Raw genomic sequence first — 23,369 nt, 5'->3', positions numbered from 1 at the left:
ATATGCTTTTTAAGTTTTGGTTACTTAAAACTCTAAAAATCAGATTTTGAATGAATGTATTATTAAAGGCGAAAATGTGGGCGAGCAATTAGAATATGCTCGATAAATCACCTTGCACATGTTGACACCGCCTTCTCCACGGTCCTGTTATAGTCTCAAGGTTAAGAATCCGCGTATTCGAAAGATTGCGTAATAAGTCGAATCGCTAAACAAAACATTATAATTAAAAGCTATGACATTTGTTGTATTATGTACGTATATAAAGTATATGATTACGTACGACTTAAGCACCCAACGCATATTGTGTGACCGAGGCAGTTGTAGAGTTGTATATTGTGGTGAGGGGGGAAGTGTTTTAAAGAAAAGAAGAAACGGAGTTTTTTTAAAAATTATTTCGTTTTTTCCGAAATAAATACAGTATAACTCAAATGTATATTAATAAATATATTAATATATATGTTAATACCTAGTAAGTGAGTACTTTTTGACCAAAATTTGCCACATACAACCTACATATATAATAAAACCGCTGTGAAATGAATAAATGTCATCTTATCCAAATTCATATGTAAACAAATAAAAATAAACTAGTTGCGTTACTTTTTGAGTTTAGTTGAGATTATATAATCACTTCACCATTTAAAATGTTTTTTCATTTAAAATTTACAAATAAACAATAATTCCGCACTTCATTAAAACAAATAAAAACAACAACACATATCTATAGATAGTCTAAAAATAGTCGAGTCCTGTCTAAAATCACGTTTATAGAATGTCAAGACTCAATAAATCCCAAGGACTTGTTTAATATAATTGACAATTTTATTGTATAATATTATCGAAGAAATATATTATTTTTATTAATTATCGTTTATTCGTGTTCATAATAATTATGATAATTATTTGTTCGATATTTTTATTTCGTCCGAAACGGGTTTGTTTTAAATCGTATATTACGGTGTGCATTTTATTATAATATATATGTTATGCATCATGTATGGGACAAGAAAACTATGTATGATTTGAGGCCTTGGGGGTAGATTTTAGTTATAGGTCGGGGTCGTGGAGCGCTATACTATAAGCACCTTTAGCGCCACCGCTAAAGACGTAGACTGTAATAATGTATAGTTCCTGGGAGTTTTCTACGAGTTACGACTACAACGAAAAAGAAAATTATCGCGTGTGCCTATATGCTACATTACAACATTGATTATTCCAGCGTCACGTCGTAGAAACGTGATGTTATTACTGTACGGTCTGAGATTATATAATACTGTTACGGAACTTTATAATTAATATTTTATGCGTATTGGTACATTCCTATATTTGTATTATTGATTTTTAATAGCGTTATTGTACAACGAAATGATAACGACACCATGTATTATGTAGGTGTAGCACATATTTTATGAGTACCTATTATAGGTAATAGCCCTAACTTATTCGCATAATAATATTGTTGTTACGAGAATAAAATATTGAGTTATTCCAGTTAGATCGTTGTTTTGGGAGGGAGCAAACGATGGTAAATTTTGACTTAAAATATAGTGGGAGACATAGTAGGATCTCACATTCTTACACATCTAAAATATTAATTAATAATAAACATAATATATATATATAATATATTTATTTATTTATTTATTAATTATAAACGGGCGTGAGCCCATGATACAGATATGTATGGTGTAATGTTGACAAAAATTACATACTAATTTTAAGTGTGGTACATTGGTACAGCTTTCATGAGTTATTTAAAAACAAAATAAAAGATAATAGTATAATACTATGGAAGAAATGACGGGTCCTCATTGGCTAATTTCAACATACGGTTTATTGGCTCGTTTTGTAAATAATTTGTAGGACAATGCGGAATAAAAAAAGTATGTGTGTTGCGGGTGCACTTAACAGGAACTTTAAAGTTAATTAGAGCAAGGAGTGAAGGGGAGTCAACAGATCCCGATAAGATTTTATTAAGAAAAGCAAGAGCATGCGAGCGGCGACGGTCAGCTAAGGAAGATAAGTTCATGAGACGGAGTAGAGGAGTATAATCATGAGGGCCGAGGGGGGCAGTTAACATTCAATTTATGCTTCATATAGCACAAGAATTTACGCTGAACACGTTCGAGTTGATAACAGGCATCAGCAGTTTGAGGATCCCATACAATACAATATAATATATATATATGTATACAAATATAACTTATACACCTTTAAGTCTGAAACTCTAAACTATGAATAATTATAAAACGTGTTAAAATATAATCAGAAAATGGATATACTGAAAAAAATAAAATATACACTAAATTGACCAGCTATTAATCAACAACATTATTTATTAGCTATTAGATTAAACAATCGTCTGCAGTTTTTGAAATTATTGTTCTAAAAAATATTTTAGTGTAAGTGATGACACCCTCTCCACAACACATACTACGACAATGAATATAATATATTAGGCATATACATTGTATTCTAATCATAGGCGCAAATAGCGTTTGTGATTTGGGAGGGGGTCTAAAGCAATATTTTTATAATATTGAATAAGCCTAAACTAACATTTAGGAAATGTTTGGGGGGGGGGGTAACCCTTCAATCCCCCCTCTATTTGCGCCTATTCAGTCTGTACTTAAATGTGTTGAATACTGTAATGTTATTATGTATAATACATAATATATAAATATAGGTGCATTATAGTTGCACTATTGATAATTATAGTTAAGTACCTATTGGCTATCATGTAATTTTTATTTATTAATATAACTTTAATATTAATATGTACGAACTATATAATATTTGAATAATATATTATCTGTTTTTATGTGTGTTTTGAAAAATATAATAAACAAAATAACAAAAAATTTGATCGATAAAAGCCGCTAGAGATTAGTGAAATCGTCAATTGTAATATCGTTATCTACGCACTATAATATTGATCAACCCTTCTGTGCGCATGTGTCTCACATATTATTATTATAACGTATTAACTTGTAACGTCGTAACGAACATTCTTCAGCTCGGCGCGCATGTTCCTATGCTAAGGTATTATATTATTATTATACGCTATAGTAGGCACTATACGATACAGCTAGACGAACTCCCGAATCAACTGATCGTGTAATTAATAATTTATCACACTCTCCTCACGGAAAGTTAGGCTATCGATAAACTGCAGCCGGCGGCCGTTTTATAGACCACTCGCATTAATGCAAACAATTAATCGTTTTCATTCCAGAATTTTCGTCAACAGGAGTCTGCACCTGGAGAACATCAAATTCTATGGATTCGACATGGACTATACGTTGGCCGGTACGCGACCGTAATTGGCATTTATTGCCTGGATACATAATATATAAAATATATAATATACTATAATTTTAATGGTGTACCTGTACATTACTAATACTGTAATATGCTTTGTTATACCATAAGCGTCGATCTTGATGTGGATCTATGGTGGGATGGGGTGGGTGCGGGATGTATTGTCTTTACTAAATATAATTGTATCACTTGTAAGATGTTATTATAAACTATCATTACCGCTGTCATCGTTGTGTTGGCAGAGTACAAGTCACCGGCCTACGAGAGACTGGGATTCGCACTGGCCGTCGAAAGGCTCGTATCGCTTGGATATCCTACTCAAATATTGCAGTTTGAGTACGATCCTATGTTCCCGGTGAGGTAAGTACATTTCTTACATGGATAACCTATAACCTATTTGGCTATTTATTATAAGCGTATATGGTGTAATATACTTGTATGGCCGTTGCGGTTCCTTTCAAGTTTAGGCATATAATATTCAGGTTTTTGAGAACGATGTGATTTTCGAAATCATCACTTGACAAACTTTCCTTCCGCGAAGAATGACTTTGAAACTTAACATGCACAATAAGTCCGCATAAGTTGTCTTTGCATTTTTCGTAGGTGATAAGTACTTGAATCATATCTATACCTATAGTTTACGCACTCGACTTAATGCTGTAACAATAATTCAATAGGTACTGTTGTAATTGTATGATGGTAAAATTTCCGAATGAACATTGTTTTACGATTTTGATAATTAATTGATTTGTATGGATTAGGTACAACGTTATTTCTAAATTGTTTATCGATAAAACGTTTTAAATTATTCATGCAATAATACAAAATATATAGTTTAAAATAGTTTCCAATTAGTTGTTCAAATTGGTCACATTCAAATAAGATTTCACTCAGCTGTGTATTAAGCCTCCAAGTATGTCTAAGTTGGGGAACCACAGTACTTTCATTATGACATAAAAGAAAGCTGAGAAGCTTATGTTTTTTAAAATCAAACGAAGGTTCGAAAAGTTAATTTTAAGTATAGGTTCTTACAATGTTTTTGTTATAAATACATTTATAATTATAAGCATAATAATTAATAAATCAATTGTTATCATTATTATTTTTTTTTTATAGATTCTACTACTAGATTAGATTATTAGATCACTATTCAATCATTTAATTTTTGTGTTTAAGGGGCCTTCCTTCTCTCTAAGTCCACAAAGTTTCACGCGATGCAACTGATTCTACTGTTTCTATACGCAATTAGTATATTATGTCTCATAGTCACATAGTTACACGAATCAATATAAATTAGGTATTAAGACTTCGACCATATAAATCCAAAGGTCCAACATTTTAACAAAAGTTTAGAATACGTCGAAAGTCTTTAACACGCAACGAACTTTAAGTTACAGTAGTATAGTAGTATATTATATTATTGACCTATTTTTCACTTATGACGGTTGTATAAAAAATGTATTCATTGAATGATTCACTAAAATTTGTGAAACACTTGTTTAATATTATGACTCGAAGAAATTTAATCTAAAGTTATAATTTAAGCACCTAAATTTATGAAATAACATTGTGAGAACTGAAAACTTACATCAGTGAAGTTGCCCGCCTCTCCAAGTTATCGAGTCAATTCCAAATCAGAGTCCATTTTTTGCAATAACATTTTTATAATTTGTAACCTTATATTTTTGTCGCATTTAATGTTCTTTTAAATTTATGTCCAACTTCACGATGTCCCTTAGTGCTAATGTGCTCAAGTTGTCTTAACTCTAGATTGGTACCTATATTTTTTAACTTATGTTCAACTATATATGCAACTATATAGTTGCATAATAATATGTAACTTAATATTTTTGCCACAAATAACTGGTAGCTCATATGGTGGTTAGCTCGGGGGAAAGGTGGTCACATCGGCTCAAAACTGGTGTCAATATTTTCCTACTAATTTGCAATTAGTTGAAACCCTGTATATTTTATACTGTAATAAAAAAATTAATAGGTACGTGGCCAACTTCACGAGCCAACCTAGTTCTCGATCTATTTTATTTTGTATCTCGGATATTAGGTAGTGAATTATAAAACTTTAATTTTAAATAAGTTGTAAAATATTGACACCGATGTGACCACATGAAGTGAAAATGATGTTGAGTTTTTTGACGTCTTCTTCATATTTATGGCACTCAGTTATTAAGTGCTTAACTGTTAAGTTGATGCTGCAGGTTGAGCACTAAGGTGGTTCATCTATTTGTATATTTATTAAGAGTTCTAAAGTTGTGTACTACATTTCCAATCTATAATATTAAATTAGTCCATTTATAATTTTTTACATTTTTTACATAATAAGTAATAAAAATATTTTAAAAATAAAAAGTATAAATGATTGTTTCTGTGTTACTAAAAAATCTTACTTATAATTGAATTTGAGGTTTATATGTTTATATTTATTTACTTATTTACATCGATTTATGACGTAAAAGCACATATTTTAAAGTAGAACTATAAATCTCCATTAAGTATAATATTATTTTCCAATCGTTAAGTAGTTTTAAAAGTGTATACAGGCAAAAGGCAGATTAGAAGAGTATAATATGTTTATTTTATTAAGGTATTTATTTATTTCATAGCATCTCAAAACATTTATTTTTCCAGGGGCTTGTGGTTCGATTCATTGTACGGCACTCTGCTCAAAGTGGATTCCTATGGTAACATACTTGTCTGTGTACAAGGTTTCGAGTTTTTAAAACAGTGAGTAATATTATATACAGGGTGCTCAGGAGCAAATATTCTGCTTTCCAGTAATTAACACTGTATGTTGTTAAGGGAAAACTTAAAAAATATGATTTTATTTCGAAAATGTTTTGCAATGATAAATAACTTCAAATTATGCACAATATATTTTCGAAAAATGTTATGCTTTTCAAAAAATGAGCGTTGACTGTTAAAGAATTACCTGCTACATATTATGTGTATTGTAGGCTTATTCTGTTATAGTGTGATACTTACACAAGTAACATCCGCCTACATGAGTTTTATGAAATTATATGTCCTAAACGCTTTATATTATATATTATATATTATAATACATGTGTTTTTTTACAATCAGTTCTCAGGTGTACGAGTTGTATCCCAACAAATTCCTGCTCCTTGACGAGTCCCGCGTCTACGTGCTCAATACGCTGTTCAATTTGCCAGAAACGTATTTGCTGGCCTGTCTGATAAATTATTTTACCACTTCGCCAAATTACTCAAGGTTTGTTATATGCCGCTCATATTACTTGTTTACGTACATAAAATATTTGATGTATATTATTTACTATTATAATATATAATATATATATACATATTAGGGTATAACGGTAACCGCTAAGTTGAATTAATATTATTATTAAATTATCAGTGATTCTGGAAAAATATTAAATATATCTATGTAAAACTGGGCTGTTTTGGAACCGAATTACAAAAAAATGATAAACGTTATTCTTTGTGTTAATATACAATTTTGTCCAAATTTGAACTTAAAATGTCTGTAAAAAATAATTGTATTTATATATTTTTTAGACTTCTTAGTTATGGAAAAAAAATGATGCTTGAATGGAACGTTGTTTTAAATTATCAATCCTTACCTATAAAAATTGAAAATTGTATAGATTTTTAACAACAAAATCATTTTCAATTTTCAACTTGATAAATATTGTCAAAATTTGAACTTTAAATACTTTTAAAAAAAATCGTGCTTATGTATTTTTAATATTTTTTAACTGATGTTATAACAAGTTATCAAGATTCTTGCACTCAATTGTCGTACTTTTTGACCCAATCAAAAAATTGTTATTGATATTTATTGAAAAAAAAAAAATGAAAAAAAAAAATAGAAATGTCTGTCAACAGCCTAAAACGAGTCAGAATATTTTGAAAATCTTATCAAGTATATAAATTAACCTAAAAAAAAACCTACCTAACATTCGGTGTAAATTTCAAGTGCCTACAGTAATTCGTTTTTGAATTACAACAAAATAAGAAAATCGCTACGAAAGAAATCGAGTGAATATCCAATGTTGTAAAAATGTCAACTTCAAACGCCCATAAAAATTTAATTTGATTTTCCGGTAGATATTTTTTTTTGATAAAGGTAGACAAACTTGTAAGGAATCTTGTATTAAATTATTAAATCTTAGATATAAATAAAAAAATTGTATGAATTTCTAATTAAATATAATTTGCTAATTTTCGTGATTTTTACGAATTTTGTCAAAATTTTAAGTTTAAACGTTCATAAAAAATGATTGTGGATTTACGCTTAACTTATTTTTAATTTCCATTAACAACAGCTTACAAGGAACGTTGTATTACATTTTCAAGTTTTTTGACAGAGCGAAAATTTTTTTATCTACTCGGGTTTAAAAAGAATAACATATACTTAATAAAATAATCGAAAATTTAATTTGTCTCTACTTAGTTCAACATAAGTCAAAATATTTTGAATGGTGTATAGAAAATGATTACACAAATATTCAGTGAAATCGCATGTATCTACGGTCATTTTTGTTAGAGTTACACGAATAATTAAAAACGATTTTTGCGAAAAATAGTTTCGCTTAAAAATTCCCGTTTTCCTTAATTTTTTGTTTGTTTTTCTTGTTGCTTTTGAAAACTATTGAGAATTTTGAATTTTGATCTCCCGCATGCATAAACTTTACTCACTTTCCTATCAGAAAATTTGTTATTGAAGAAAATCGAACCACTTTCACTGCAAGAAACCGTGATAATACACACAAAAAAAAAAAAAAATAATAAATAACTAAATATAAAAACACATATCATTGTGAAATCAATGCATTCATCACTCCGCTCAGAATCTAAAATTGATGGTTGAAAATTTAAATGTCTATAAATAGCTCTAAAAGAGCCGAAATATTTTTTGAAAATCATATTATGTCTAAATAGTGCTATTAAAAATATTTGGTGAACATGTTCAGTCCCTACAATTATTCTTCTACTGGTATTGCCTAAAATTGTATTGGTAAATAAAATCTTGGTTGTAATAACTTAAAACTATGTAAAAAAAGTAATTCCTTAAGGAATCACCTTGCTTTACATGAAAAAATAAATAAAACTACACTTATGCGCACTTGCCGTTTATTTGATACTATATAGTACCTATCGATATGTTTAAATTGGACAGGATCGTCATGATCCCACAACACGTACTATCAGGTTCTTAGTTTTTTTAGTACTTATTTACCACACACACAATTCATATTGGGTGCCACTGCTTTTACATACATGTTATATATTGGTATAATAATATTATCCGTCATAAGTTGATTCGTTAAAAATATTCACTCGACCACTCCAAATGGGGCTGTTTTTGACTTTAAAATATATTTTACGAAAAGTAGTAATGATTATAATATTATTTTGTTTGTGCTGCACAGGGAAAAAACCGGAGTACGCAGTGGCGATTTACTAATGTCGTTCAACTCTATATTCCAAGACGTGAGAAACGCCGTAGACTGGATGCACATACATGTAATATATACGCACATATTATAATCATTCTATTATAGTATTACACTTAACCCCAAGTATTAGTGGATTATTTTTCCACGCCTGATAAAAAACACAATATATAATATGATATAATATATAATATATTATTAGGTGATGGTCTTAGCCGGTACTTCCAAAACGTATCGGATCAACCTTGAACTGAGAGTAAACCTAACCGTTCCCATTGAGCTATTTATTAGATATAAATAGGAGGTGAATGCGTGTATGTCACATGTGTATGCAAATGGACAATTGGATCCGACCTTTTAGATTGCACTTGGACTTCAAAAATAGCATAATAAATATAAATAATTTGAGCTGTATGAAAATATAATTTTAGGTTGTATACCAATCAAATACTTTATTAGGTATATAATATATATATAATAATAAATACATTAATATTATCATTTTAAATACAATGATAAAATATAATTTAAATTTTTTAAAAACGTAATAAATAATATAAATAATCTGAGCTGTACAATTATAAATAATTATAATTTTAATTTATAGAAACCAAATATAATTAACTAAAAATTAATTTGATTTAATGTAACGAAATATCTTGAACATTTAAAAAATTTTCTTATTTACATCAAAGTACTTACTTGTTTAATTTTGTAGGCAGATTATTTCCAGCTTCCCTGTGATTATAATATAAATCACGCTCCTCATAAGTTTCTATGTATTCAGTCTCCTATTGAATTGTGCATATAGTTATTTGTGCGATTTTTCTATTTTAAATAGAACTGGTTTCAAACCATCAATATCGGGAGGAAATAACGCAACTTGACGTCACCTTCTATTCTGTTAACCTTTCACACGTATTAATTATCTTCAAACGAATCTATTATAATGGGCAATAATCATCTGGCAAATGTTCTGACAGCGATTCGATTGCCAGATCTATGTTTTTCTATCTATTAAAACTGAAAATTATGTTTTTAACTAGTCTGCTGTCTGTTAGAAATATATTGGATCCCCAGAGCCTAGGTTAACGTACCTCATCACTTACAAGTTACTTTTATCATAAAACCTACCTTGCAAGTTAAAATATGACTTTCATATATTCTACAACCAATTGTTAAAAGTTTAATACAATGCAATTTTTTTAAAGACACTGCAATATAATTTATGAAAATACAAAAATTTTTTTTGGCGCTCAACGTCCAATTGTTCAATTGTATTAGGTTATATATCACCTTAGAATAGTAGATGCTACACCCACTAAAATAGATTCAAAAGTGTATTTTGATTATTTCGTCGTATACGGTTTTAACAGGGTGATTTGAAAGAGAGAACTATCCAAAACTTATCCGATTACGTCAACAAAGACGCGAGGCTGCCCATGTTCTTGGCCAGGATTCGGCAAAGTGGCGCCAAGGTGTTTCTATTAACCAATAGTGATTACTGGTTTACCAACATGATTATGACGTATTTGTTCGATTACCCGCACGGTGCTTCGGTAAGTTGTTCGACTCGTAGTAACCATAGTCGTTCGTCGACGATGTAATTCAGAAACTTAAATATTAAAGAACAACAATATTTTTCAATCGTATGTAGCCTAGTGAGCCACATAGAGACTGGCAGTCCTATTTTGATATAGTGGTGGTAGATGCCAGGAAACCGTTGTTTTTCAGCGAAGGCACAATCCTGCGACAAGTGGACACCAAAACCGGAGCTCTTAAAATGGGCACGCACATTGGGCCTCTGCTAAAAGGCCAAGTTTATTCGGGAGGTAATTTCTACTGATATGCATTACTTACAAATAATAATCGGTATATGGTATAATTATTTTAATTATTTATATTGTATTATGTCTTGTTCGACGGAAAGGCTCTTGCGACATTTTCACCAAGCTCATCGGCGCTAAGGGAAAAGACGTCTTGTACGTGGGAGATCATATATTTGGTGACATTCTCAAGTCAAAAAAGATACGTGGTTGGAGAACATTTTTAGTCGTCCCCGAGTTGGTCCAAGAGCTGCATGTGTGGACAGACAAATGTCAGCTGTTTGCAGAACTACAAAATTTCGATATAGCTCTTGGAAACATGTACAAGTGAGTGCAACGAAACATACGGATTACACGGCATGTCTGCCATAACACTACTCGGTTTAATAATATTGATAATTAGAATGTCGCATTTTACATTGTGTAGAACGTGGTATTTTTATCGTTGAGTTTACAGATTATTTTTAGAACATTTGATTGGTTAATTTAAATGTTTAAAAAAAAACGCAGCACCAAAACTAATTAAATTAATTAATTAAAATGTATAATTACAAAAATATTATATTAATAATAACTAGGTAATAAAATATATGACGCCATGAAGTTATCGCTCAAAACCTGTGATGCCCAACCCGCGGCCCGCGGTCCACATGTGGCCCGTCACAAATTTTTTTAATAAAACAAAATATTCAAAAATAAGTAAAATTATTATTTAATTATAATTTAATTGAATACTTAATACCACTCGCGAGTGCACTTCAAAGAGCGTACTGGTCAAACTAAATCTAATGCGTACCTACAAAGTGTTATGTGTACCTCAATTTGTAATCTTTTCAATAGTGAGTAGTCAATAAAAGATATGAATACAAGTCCAACATAATGTACCTTCATGTATATTGTATCCTATTGTGTATGTAACAACATTAGATTAAGATTGAAGACCTAAGATAAATTGTTTACTTAAGTGGCCCGCCGCCGAGGAAAAAAGGTTGGGCGTCACTGCTCAAAACGGAGGTCTGAATTCTAATGAATCAAACCGTTAATCCACTGATTAATGAATGGTTATTGAGTTGGGATTATGAGCAATGATACATCCCCGGATCCTAATGAATAAATCGCAGGCATATTTTTCGCTGTTGAGTTGACTGTGTTGATTGCTTTGAATGTTGATCGTCAATATGTGAATAATTTTAAAATCAAATTTGAAAAAGTTTAAACATATTATAATTTAAAAATATTGTAAAATTATTTAAGAATCAATTCTAAACCAATTTATTAAAATCCTCGCATGTTTTTTAAAATTATTCCTGCATATACTTTTCGTTAGGTTTTATTTTGATGTAAAAAAAAAATTGTAAAATTCCTGAATCAGACATAATATAACATGTTGACGATGTACATAAATCCTCTTGTACTTACATAATACTAATATATTTCATAATTATAAGGCGTATAAGTGTAGAATAATATAGTTTAACATCACTTCATAACGTGTGGATTTTTTTCTTTTCGTTTTCGATCATAGGAATTTAGATAGCAGTACCAACGAAAAACCAGACATTTCAAAACTGAGAATGGCGATGCGTGACGTTACCCACAAAATGGATTTATCATACGGAATGATGGGTAGTCTCTTTCGGTCGGGGTCCAGGCAAACCTTCTTCTCGTCTCAGGTCACGCGGTATGCAGACTTGTATGCAGCGACGTTTTTAAATCTAATCTACTATCCATTTTCCTATATGTTCCGAGCACCGGCTATGCTGGTATGTAAAATCGTTTTTTTTAAACTATATTATAATATATATATTATAGTGTGCTATATATTTAACATTAAGTATCTATACTTAAGACTATGTTTCTATTTGAATTTTCGTCGTTTTTGCCTATTTATGTTCGACATTTTTTTTTAAAGTATACTTGAATTTTATCGATTAATATTTTTTGATAACCGCACGTAACCCGCTATCATATTTTATACTATAATACACTATTCGGGCATAAAACCTTGTAAAAAATATGCAGAAGACTATTATAAACTTTTAGATATATCAACCAAAACATTTTATGCATACGTGATGTAGTCGCATGTAGACGAATAAATATTTTTTTTTGGTATGTGATGAAATAGAGTACTAGACGATTACACTCAATATAAAATACAAATGACTTATAATCTTGAAAATAGGAAATATTATCTGACTTTTTATAAACATATATCTATACTTATCGAGCATTTAATTAATAAATACCAACTAATCATTTCATCCGTTGAACTACAATTATCATATTATTATACTTTAAAACCATGTAGATTAATTTTTCTAGTGCCCAATTAATATTTAAGTAAATCTTTGTTGATTGAATATATATATAAACGTATTCATAATAATCACGTGAAATTATCTAAACCATAACTATACTACTGCAAGACGTGCAGTTATAGTTACTATTGTTTCTATAGACGACATCTTCAAATTCCATCCCATTAATATAATAATGAGTAGAGCAGAATTGTTATTAAGGTTCAAAGTTAATGGGCTAATAGTATTTTATAATAGATTTTGATTTTATAATTTATTTGACATATGTGTGTTTTATGATGTCATATATGTACAAGTTAAAGAAAAAGAAAACTGGAGTATGTAGTTTTTATTATTATTATGTTACTATAGTTACATTATTTAGTGAGTGACGAGTGAACCTCATCATTGAGTAACTCTCTATAGTAATAGATTTGTTAGTAATTTGAATCATTGTATATGATAGACAATTATTTTTAGAGTAGAAATTATATATTTATATTGGTATTATTAGCAGATTATTTTTCTGTTAGAAATATGGTAGGGATACTAATTTTAACCGAAAACAAATTGCATATTATATTTTTTAATAATTATTTTAATATTACTAGCTTTTATTTACTTATAAAATTCAAAACCTTACCTATTATTTACAATGTAAAAAAAAAATGTTACTTCGGCTATTAACCACGTAGTTATACATTAAAAGAATTAAAAAAAACAAAATAAAGTCAATACCGATGTACCGTAGAGCGGTGTGAATAGGTTCGAAACTTCGTGGTACATAAATTGCATACAGTTAATCTTAATATTTTAAAATGTCATTAAGTTTAGTAAATAATATTATTTCACACTTTTATAAGTACCTACCGAAAGTTACAAAATATTTTCTATGGATATTTTGAAGTTACTTTTTATAATTATGAGTACATTTATTAATTTTTTTTTTATTCATATAAATAACAAATCAGTTTTTTGCATTATAAACTGTATACAATTATATATATAATGGTAATTGTTATAATATTTTAGATGACATAAGTGTTCCAGACATCAAAATATTAATAAATTTGATTTTATAGATCCGGGAATTATAAATTCCCCTACTTAAATGAAAATGAAATGGTGTTTCCACTAATATATTGAAGTAAAAATTGTATTTTTTTTATTATTATAGATACCTATCATTTTATTTCTAAATATTAATTTTTGTAGGTCTATAAAAAAGCGTTCTATTTTTTACTGTTCATCACTCATCAGTATACAATGATACATTATAAAATCTACTTATTTCAATTATGATTCGTCACAATTATAATATTATATATCGTACGTGATTAGATTAATTTATTTTCATACAAATAATTACTCTAATAGGCATTATATTAATATAGTATCTTAAAAATGATAAATGTATGATAATCAATAGTATAAAAATTACTTAATTTTATTACATGATCATTAATATGCGTTTTAGAAGTATTATATAATGGCTACAAAGTATTGCTTCCTATAATGATGAAAGTAACAACAATATGTCTGAAGTAGGTATGAACTGTAATAATATATATTGAAATTATTCATTTTATGAACTGGGTATCCATAAAGTAAAATTCGTTCAGATTATGAATTTTGACGAAAATACTTTTTATGGACATTCATTTCATGAAATGGACACTACCTTTATTGTGTACTGTGTGTAATTATTATGAAACAAAAATTGTATGTTATTCAGCATTAATTTTATATTATATCATAGTATGATGACTATACTTTTCTATATTGTTTTGTGAACGAAAATATAACAATTATAGTCAATAACCTACAATACTAGCTAAAAAATACACTTTGTTACAAATGCACAGTAAATTGTGTTTGCAAATAAAACTTTTACTTAAGTCATTAATTGAATGCTCTATCTACGTTTCAAATTTAACTTTAACGGACACCTCAATATTGCATTTGTTTCTTCAGACATTTCCACTATTTTTGTTGATGTGAATTTAGATTCTTGATCAATTTCTGTCTATTTTGGCGGATTGGTTTCTTTTGATTCTGTTTCATTTTAGCCAATTAAGTCTTCATACACTTTAATATATTTTCTATCTTTATTTACATATTTTTTATTATATTTCTCCACCGTTTTATTTGTCGTTAGATAGGATTGACATACCCCGGCTGTCTTATTTTTAGTTCCTAGGTTTTAATTTTGAAATTTTGTTTTTAGAAAGTTAATAAGATTTCTACCAGATTTGAATGGTGGTACAAAACATTGCATTGTTTTGGCATCCTCGTTTACACTTCAGCATTACCTTGGCTATTTGAAAGTCTTAATTCGTCATGAACCATTTATAAATTCACCCAATACCTTTATATAGTGCAAAGGTCAGTTATTATTTTACTTACGAATTCCATATGTAAAAACACCGATTAAAACGAAATGCACAGAGAGACATAGAAAGGGATATCAGGCCAAAGGATGGGCATAAAGTAGGACAGTGTCGATTCCAGAGACATATAGTTGCCTCCCCAAAGCGGACTTCTGTCATAATTTTCATAAAACTTTGGACATTATAGTAGGTTTTTTTTTGTAATTTTGCTTTCAACAATACATAATTTTTTAGAAATACCGGCTTGGGAGAGGGCCGTGACCCCTATCCCCCTACCTAGAGCCGTCCCTGAAGTCGGAAGTGTCGAGAAAATAAATTGTAATAGGACGGGGATGGCGAACCTTTTTGTACCAGTTTGTCAAATAAAAATTTTTGTTGGATTTTGTTCTCCCTGCGTGTCAAATAGTTCGATAACCCTTCAATTTTTTTTCAAAAACCTTTCATATTATCAAACTTTTACACATTCGTGTGAGTCACTAAAATAGTATGCGCGTGGCACAGAGTGTCACGAGTGTCATAGGTTCACCATCTCTGTAATAGGATGTTTAGCGACTTCTGGTCGTGTATTTTATTGTTACGGTTACCACGTTAACTGTGTTACTACCATAGTATAAGTAAGCCAGTAAGCTTAATAGTTTATGGCCAATGCCGTCTCCTCTTCATATACGTGAATCGGGCCATTAGTATTACTTCCTGTATATTATACTATAGTAATGTATATACTATATAGTCAGGAATAAATTATTAAACAATTTTAACCGTGATATAAATAATAGCTTATTAAATATTTTTATTATTTATTAAACTAAGCATTTTCACCTATAGCCTAATAGAATGTTGTTGGGGAGTTACGGTTTGTTGGGGAACACGTTTATGTGGGGCGAGGATTCGTCACTAAAAGCCGGGTGGTCATTGCTTTGTATAGCGTATTGAAATGTGGAGGCACTGTGTGCCGTTCACTAAGTCGCTGCAAACGTTTAATTGTGGTCGAGGACTTAATAATGAACTTTAAAGAATAATTACAATATTGATTGGAGTTTAAATAAATAGAAAAATATGGTTTTGTGATGTTAATATTTTTGAATTAATAAAAAGTAAATCGTTTTGTACTATGTGATTTTGAAAATTAACTACCTGCCTAACCCTAATTGTTGATTAATCGAATAGGTTATCTTTTATATTACGCATGAATTAAATAACCGCTATAAGTTCATTATTATTTAAAACTCAAATAAAGAGAAAAATCATTAAAGGTATAAGACCAGTAAAAATAACAGCTATAGTAATATATGCGTAGGTACTTATACCGCATATTATTATGTATTACGTTTTAATTTGTGCAGTTCAGAATTTCAGATAACGTATTTATAATAATATAATGAATACAAATATCTGAAATCGTTACAAAATAATAAATCAGCTGATTGGAATGTTTAAAGTAAAACAATACATTTGTGTAGGTGGTAGTTATGACCTGCTCACCTATTTATAGTGCTGCGCATTTTCTCTTGGTTTCAACCGATTAAAAAATAACAAATTACTCAAAATTGCCAATACAGAAGTATAAATTCAGATTGAATTAATTTTTTTATAATTTAATGTTATTTGAAAATAAATGATAAGTATACATATAGGCGGTCAAAATAATCGAAATATTTATTTAATAAGATATATTTTCCATGGTTCAAAACGATTTAATAATTATTGAATGAAAAATAATCGTCTTCATCGCTGTACAATAATGTACACTCTGTACTGTACAATAATAGCCAATGCAATAATAAATAGATGTGTTTTATAGTGTTAGGGTGCCGATAGTCACATAATATATGTGAACTATATAATATGTGCCTATTTTAACTACATACTTGTATTTATTAGGTGTCACCGTTTTCGGCCAAAGTGTACCCTTCCCTTTTCGAACAGTAGATTTTTCTTTCAAATGTATAATTATTAAAACTGAACTTGATAATTTTATATTTGATTATATATAATTGTACCCAAAAATATGTTTTTTTGTACAAATTATTGCTTACAACTGTGTGGAAAAAAATAATTTACAATAAAATGTTATATCATTATACAAATTAATATGGACTTATATTAATACCTATATAATAATAATTATGATGGTACAATTATTAAAATATGCATTCACGAATAAGTCGAAAATTAAGATTTTTTTAAGAGTGAAGACTGAAAATGGTAAAATTTGTCTCAAACAAAAATCAATTTTGATTCGACTAATGTAATATATAATACATTATAACATTTTACCGTCAACTATTTTATTTTATTATTAAAAAATTATTAATACACAGCTGTAGGTGATAGTTTTATAAATAAATCGCATTTTTGAATACGGTCATATTTAATAATATACAAAAATTGTTGAGTTCAGTTGTTTATTGTTATAATTATGCATTTTAAAGGAAACTGTACTGGCCAAAAAGTGACACTGGCTGAAGAGGGAGGCGTCCATATTTAAGCGAATACTTTAAAATTATAATACCGGAAAGCTGGTGTTAATTCATAAATCAGTCCCCTTCTTAAAAGCAAACCAGTGTTTTCCAAAAGTTTTACAACTGTATGGCAACATTGGCTCCAGAAAAGAGGCTTGATTTTTACTTTAATTAATTGATGAAAATGAAAAAAAAATCGATATTATTCTAAAGCTTCCAATTTTCTTAACGATTTCTCTAATAACATGAATCATACAAATGTGTATAGTATATTTATTAACTTTTCTGGTATAACTTACTAAAGGGAAGGAGGAAATATTAAATAATTTTCCACCAAAAAATGGTCTTCCTTGTTGGTATTGTCATTTTAAAGAATTTTATTTGGATAGGTCGTACCCACGTGTGTTACAGTATAGATGGTAAGCCAATGGTGAAGCTTAAAATAATAATAACAAGAATAATATAATATTAAATTAAATAATAATACAATATAATATTGCATAATCAATTATGATAGCCATTTCTATAACGGTCGTGCTCTCGTCTCACATTTTGTGCATTGCATCTGTGCATAATTAGAACGCTGATATTATCTCTCCATTATAGAGAACAAGAAATGCGCCTGAATTGAGTATAGGTAAACAATTTTAAATAAAAACAATTATATTCGTTCAATAAAAGATAATATAATATAACGTTACCTAATATTATAAACATTAAATATAAGTTGTAAATATTATTATTAAATATAAATATTTATTAACACGTTGATAACATTATTATTATTTATTAGATTTATAATAGTTTAATAAACAGATGGGTTATTATAATACAAATAGTCTGATAATATTATTTCAATTTCGTTGTCTGTAAATAAAGTATTTTAGAAGTATCTAAATAAAAATTGCTTATTATTTATTAGTAAGGTTCGGGACTTGTATTGAATTTGAATGTTTTTTGTGATTTTTGTAGTATATTCGAGGTAAGATATACATTTAATTTGTGAAATCGTGAAATTAAATACAAACAAGTTTGAATTTTGTATTTACATATTTTATTATATTTTATAAAAATGCATATTTGGAAAATTTAATCATTTTTAACAATTATTATTACCTGCACTATAAGTCTATATTTTCATATATAGGAATATTTTCGTGCTAATATGAAAATTGTCTTACGCCCTCAATTTATGTTTTTCTGGTGTGCTTGCAGATGCCTCACGAGTCCACTGTGGCACACGAACACGAACAGAGACTGAGCAAAGAAGACAACGCGGCGACCGCGGCGGCAGCAGCGGCGGCAGCGACGTTGAAGTCTGTTAGCGAAACGGTTCTAAACGCCAATAAAAACGTCGCTGCGACTACGACTGTAGACGAGGCGAGTTTGGAATCTTTTACGGGGTTTTCCCACCTTTCCCTATCACTAGCGACTAGCGTAACTGCGTGGCAGGGCTTTCAACCCGAATTATCCTGAACACTCCTAAAACCCCTTAAAAATCTAGCATTCAAAACCCTTCAATTCCGCCGGGTCACTTTTTTTTGAGGTTCATTTTAAATTTTTTGTGTAATTTGTAGTCCGGCTATATTTTATACATATCCACGTAAATTGAGTTATGTATAGGAATACATTTTTTAGGTGGGGGGGGGGGGCGCGCTTAACTCCTCAAAACTATGAGACATTTTCAAAGTCTCCACTTCTTGTTCGCAAAGAAAAGTTTAAGCCCTAAAACGCTAAAATTCAATCAAATTTCTGCCTTTACGTTTATGCTGCTTATGATTAAAAAATGTACTCATTGGTATTCAAAATTCCTCATGGCTTTAAGAATAGCGTAACTTTCCGATGAACTTTTTTTTTGATAAAAATAGAATAACTTGTTGGGAATCGTCTATTAAAATTTCTAATGTTAGCTATGAAAAAAAAAACTAACGAAATTCTGACTGATGAATAATTTATAAAATTAGGTCAATTTTTCATAGTTATAGATGGTCATCTTAGGAAAATACTAATATAAATATTTTTTGAAAATTTCAAGTGTCGGTTATTAGTTTTTGAGTTAAACCAAAAGAACAAAGTTGGTTTTTTGCGTAAAAAAATATCTTTTTTTCCTGATTCTGAAACCCCACGGCAGGTCTCACCCGCTGCATTAGATGTTTAACATAAAAAAAAGACACATCATTGTAAATACTATACAATAATTTGTTATGCTCAGAATCTAAAATTAGTAATTAAGTAACTGGTAAACATTTGTATGAATGTATGACGATGATTCTTGAAAGTCATAGCGGATAATTTTTTTTGTTTTCCATTCTATCATTTTTTCTTGTATACAATTCATGTGTCTCTTTCCATCATTTTTCTACTTTTTGTTCCCTGACTTTAATTCTAACAGAAAATGTATCGGTGTATCGCTGTGCGTGTTTTTTGTAATGTCCTGGCGACCGGAGCGCAATTTACGTATACGTTTCAAAAGTCCTCATGCCGCAATTTACGCACTATACGTGACCGTTTTTTCGGGGACAAAATGTTTTTTGTTTTGGTGGGATCGAATAGCAGGGCGCCACTCCCCTTCCTCCCGCGTCACACTTCGATGTGATTATTATTATTGTTTTTTATTGAAGATTCGTGTTTTCCCGATCACAGACTCAGATGCTGCAGGGCACAACCACGTTCAGCACCCAAGTGCCGTCGTCAGTGACGCACACACACGACGAAGACTGTTCGGACGAAGAGGAAGAGCTCGTGACCAAAAAATAACCGACCAAGACGACGACAACAATAACTATTATATTATCTTATAAACTATATTATTATTTTATTTGTACATTTTTTTCTCCCCAACCGCGTTTCCACCAACACACCATAATACTTATATTATTTACAATCTATATTTCTTTATGTACGCCATTTTGTTGATACTGTATCGTTAATATTATTATTATTATTTTTACGATCACGCGCGCACATTTTTCACGTATAGTACCTAATAACAATTTGATCGATATGATTATAGGTACCTACGCATAATTATGATGGTATTAACGTTGTCGTGCTGACTGTGAAAACGGTTTTCCTCGAGCTTCTGCTGTTGTCCAAACATCCAATTACCTACATTTTACCACACAGGTAACTCTGCCAATCCGTTACCGCGATGGCTCTTATCGCACAAGTGCACAAGATTTACCCATATTATTATGTCAGGTGAACAATTTACTGAGTGCCGTCGGAAAACCGTTTTCTGCAGGGCAGGACCGCCGTTGTCTATTAATCATTATCTATTCACCTATAATGTTGATGCGTAAAATCGGACAAGTCCGGTATAGCTGACCGGTTCGTATCGCTACAGATTTTTTGGAATTTATCGAGTACCGCCCACTTAGTTTATTTTGTTAAGTAACCGATGGATTCAAGTGGAAAGCGTTATTTATTAAAAATAAATCCAATCAACATTGTTACCACTTTTTTAACGACCTCTGAGATTATTAGTAATTAGTATTATATATGATACTATGTTGTATAGGTTTAATCGTCTACCTACCCATTATACAGGTCAAGTCTGCGGTATAGGACGACGTAGGTTGTATTTTATTATTATATAAACGAAAGATAAATATTATATTATTATTATGTGATTATTATATTATAAGCGGCGACTCGGCGAATAATGTATCGTATCCTGTCCAAGTCGATTTTTGAACATAAATATATTGTTCAACTTATTCACCGATCATCAAAGAACGCTCTCCAATTTCCTGGCCGTATTTGAAAGGGGAGTTTTTTCTACAAACTAGGTAGTTATAGAACACACATTTATAGGGGAACATCAGAAATTTGCAACCCTCTTGTGCAGTAAAACTTGTATTTTTATTAATTTTACTGCAGTAGCACCAACTGCTTTAAATATTCATTTTTCAACTATATTTTCGGAAATGCCATTTTGTCAGTTTTTTTTAACTTGCCCATTGACTATGGTTCTAATATTAACATTCAACCATTTATTTAAAAAAACATTTACAACTTAAAACTTTGAATTAATTTTGTTTTTTTTTATTTAACGCCTTTTTTAATTAATCTATAAAATTAGTTTTTTTAGTTTTAACTATGAATTTGTACTAATTAATTATTCATTTATAAGTTTTTTTTTTTTTTTTTTTTTCATTACTTAAAAGTACCATACTTGTTATTAACTTTTTTATTAAAATATTAATCCTTTGTCTACATAAACACAACAAAATTAAAAAAAAACAGCAATTATGTTTAGACCATGCAGACGGGACACAATTATATTATTAGGCACGACAAAATATATTGAATAATAATATTAACATAATTAAAATATTAAATAATACACATATAGATGTTGTGAATATTTGTTCGATGTTCAATTTTTAAATAAATCAAAAAAAAAAATATATTATTATTTCGGTAAATTTTGATATTAGAGCCTGCACATAGTCGTCGGGTCGAAATTAACTGTAAATAAAATAGTTATTAATTAATAATCATCATTAGCTCAAAAACGGTATTGAAAATTGAAGTTGCAATTTAAAAACATGACTCCTTCCCCAATGTTTAAGTCGCTGCTTGTCAACATGTATGTAAACGTGGGCGGGTATTCATATGAAATGTTCCAATGAAATATCATGCTGTGTATAGGTATTGAGATTATTGAAAAAGTTGCAGTTCAATTCCAAAGCGTATTTCGGCCGATTAACACAGAGAAACGGTCGGAGTCGCTCAATGTTTTTTTGCCGAGCGCCGCCGTTTCAACAAATTGTTCTCCTTAGTTTTCCGACAATATTATTATTATTAATATTTTATTATATATACTATGCGTTTAACAAACATCCGTGTTTATGTTGTTTTTGTATTTTACGCAATATATATTATATTAAATTACTTATTAGTTATTATGTTTTGCAGTAAAATCGTTTAATCGATACGTCAACTTTATATTATAATAAAGGTATCGTTTTTGTGTGATTTATTGTTTTTTGGTTTTATTTTGTATCATTATTCGATGTGAGCTATAGAAAATGAAAATTGTCATATTATATTAAACTGTAATTAAATAAAATAAGTAAATGATATATATATATATATATGTAATTTTTTTTTAATAAACAATAGTTTTTATTACATGTTATTACTTATTTAAAAAATAAAATAATTTAACTATATTAACCCTTTTGTCAAGACAACGACGCGTGCTGTCGTCGCGTTGACATTACATTATAATTTATAATATGATATATTATTCGCTATGATTAAAGATGTTTAGATAGTAAAGTAGTTTGGTACTGGTGTGGTACACCCGTCATTTGTGTAGGTAACGTTAATACTGTGCGCGACGAGTGTACCGATAGGTGTGTTTGACTTAATGCGTATAATGGTTATAAGTTAGACGGACAAAAATTATAATAATAATACATAATAATACATAATAATAAAATAAATAAATAGTAATACATTAATAAATAAATAAAAATAACTAGAGAAAAAATCACAGATTAAAAATTGGAAAAAATTAAATATACCTTTGAGTTACATTCAAATATTCAAATATAATATAAATATATATATATATATAACATATAAGATGTACATACAGTAT

At 29.4% G+C, this 23,369-nt stretch overlaps 1 protein-coding gene across 3 annotated transcripts in view; it reads left to right on the top strand.

Annotated features, from left to right (window-relative positions):
• LOC111036384 (cytosolic purine 5'-nucleotidase) overlaps positions 1-22,582 on the top strand; it is a 39,337-nt gene extending 16,755 nt beyond the window's left edge. For 2 of the 3 annotated variants that reach the window (XM_022318399.1, XM_022318398.1), the window contains exons 2-12: positions 3,236-3,309; positions 3,564-3,681; positions 5,968-6,063; positions 6,422-6,568; positions 8,754-8,847; positions 10,154-10,336; positions 10,435-10,609; positions 10,708-10,930; positions 12,129-12,366; positions 18,971-19,135; positions 20,377-22,582. In XM_022318399.1, the coding sequence (XP_022174091.1) occupies positions 3,236-3,309; positions 3,564-3,681; positions 5,968-6,063; positions 6,422-6,568; positions 8,754-8,847; positions 10,154-10,336; positions 10,435-10,609; positions 10,708-10,930; positions 12,129-12,366; positions 18,971-19,135; positions 20,377-20,556 (1,693 nt within the window). In that variant the 3' untranslated portion in view covers positions 20,557-22,582. The remainder of the gene's footprint in view (positions 1-3,235; positions 3,310-3,563; positions 3,682-5,967; positions 6,064-6,421; positions 6,569-8,753; positions 8,848-10,153; positions 10,337-10,434; positions 10,610-10,707; positions 10,931-12,128; positions 12,367-18,970; positions 19,136-20,376) is intronic. The other variant, XM_022318400.1, reaches the window with a different exon arrangement.
• Positions 22,583-23,369: the final 787 nt, after the last annotated feature.

Source organism: Myzus persicae, unplaced genomic scaffold (assembly GCF_001856785.1).
Source record: "Myzus persicae strain clone G006 unplaced genomic scaffold, MPER_G0061.0, whole genome shotgun sequence".
Taxonomy (NCBI): domain Eukaryota; kingdom Metazoa; phylum Arthropoda; class Insecta; order Hemiptera; family Aphididae; genus Myzus; species Myzus persicae.
Note: the sequence above shows the minus strand (reverse complement) of the source record. Positions and strands in the feature narration are given on the sequence as shown.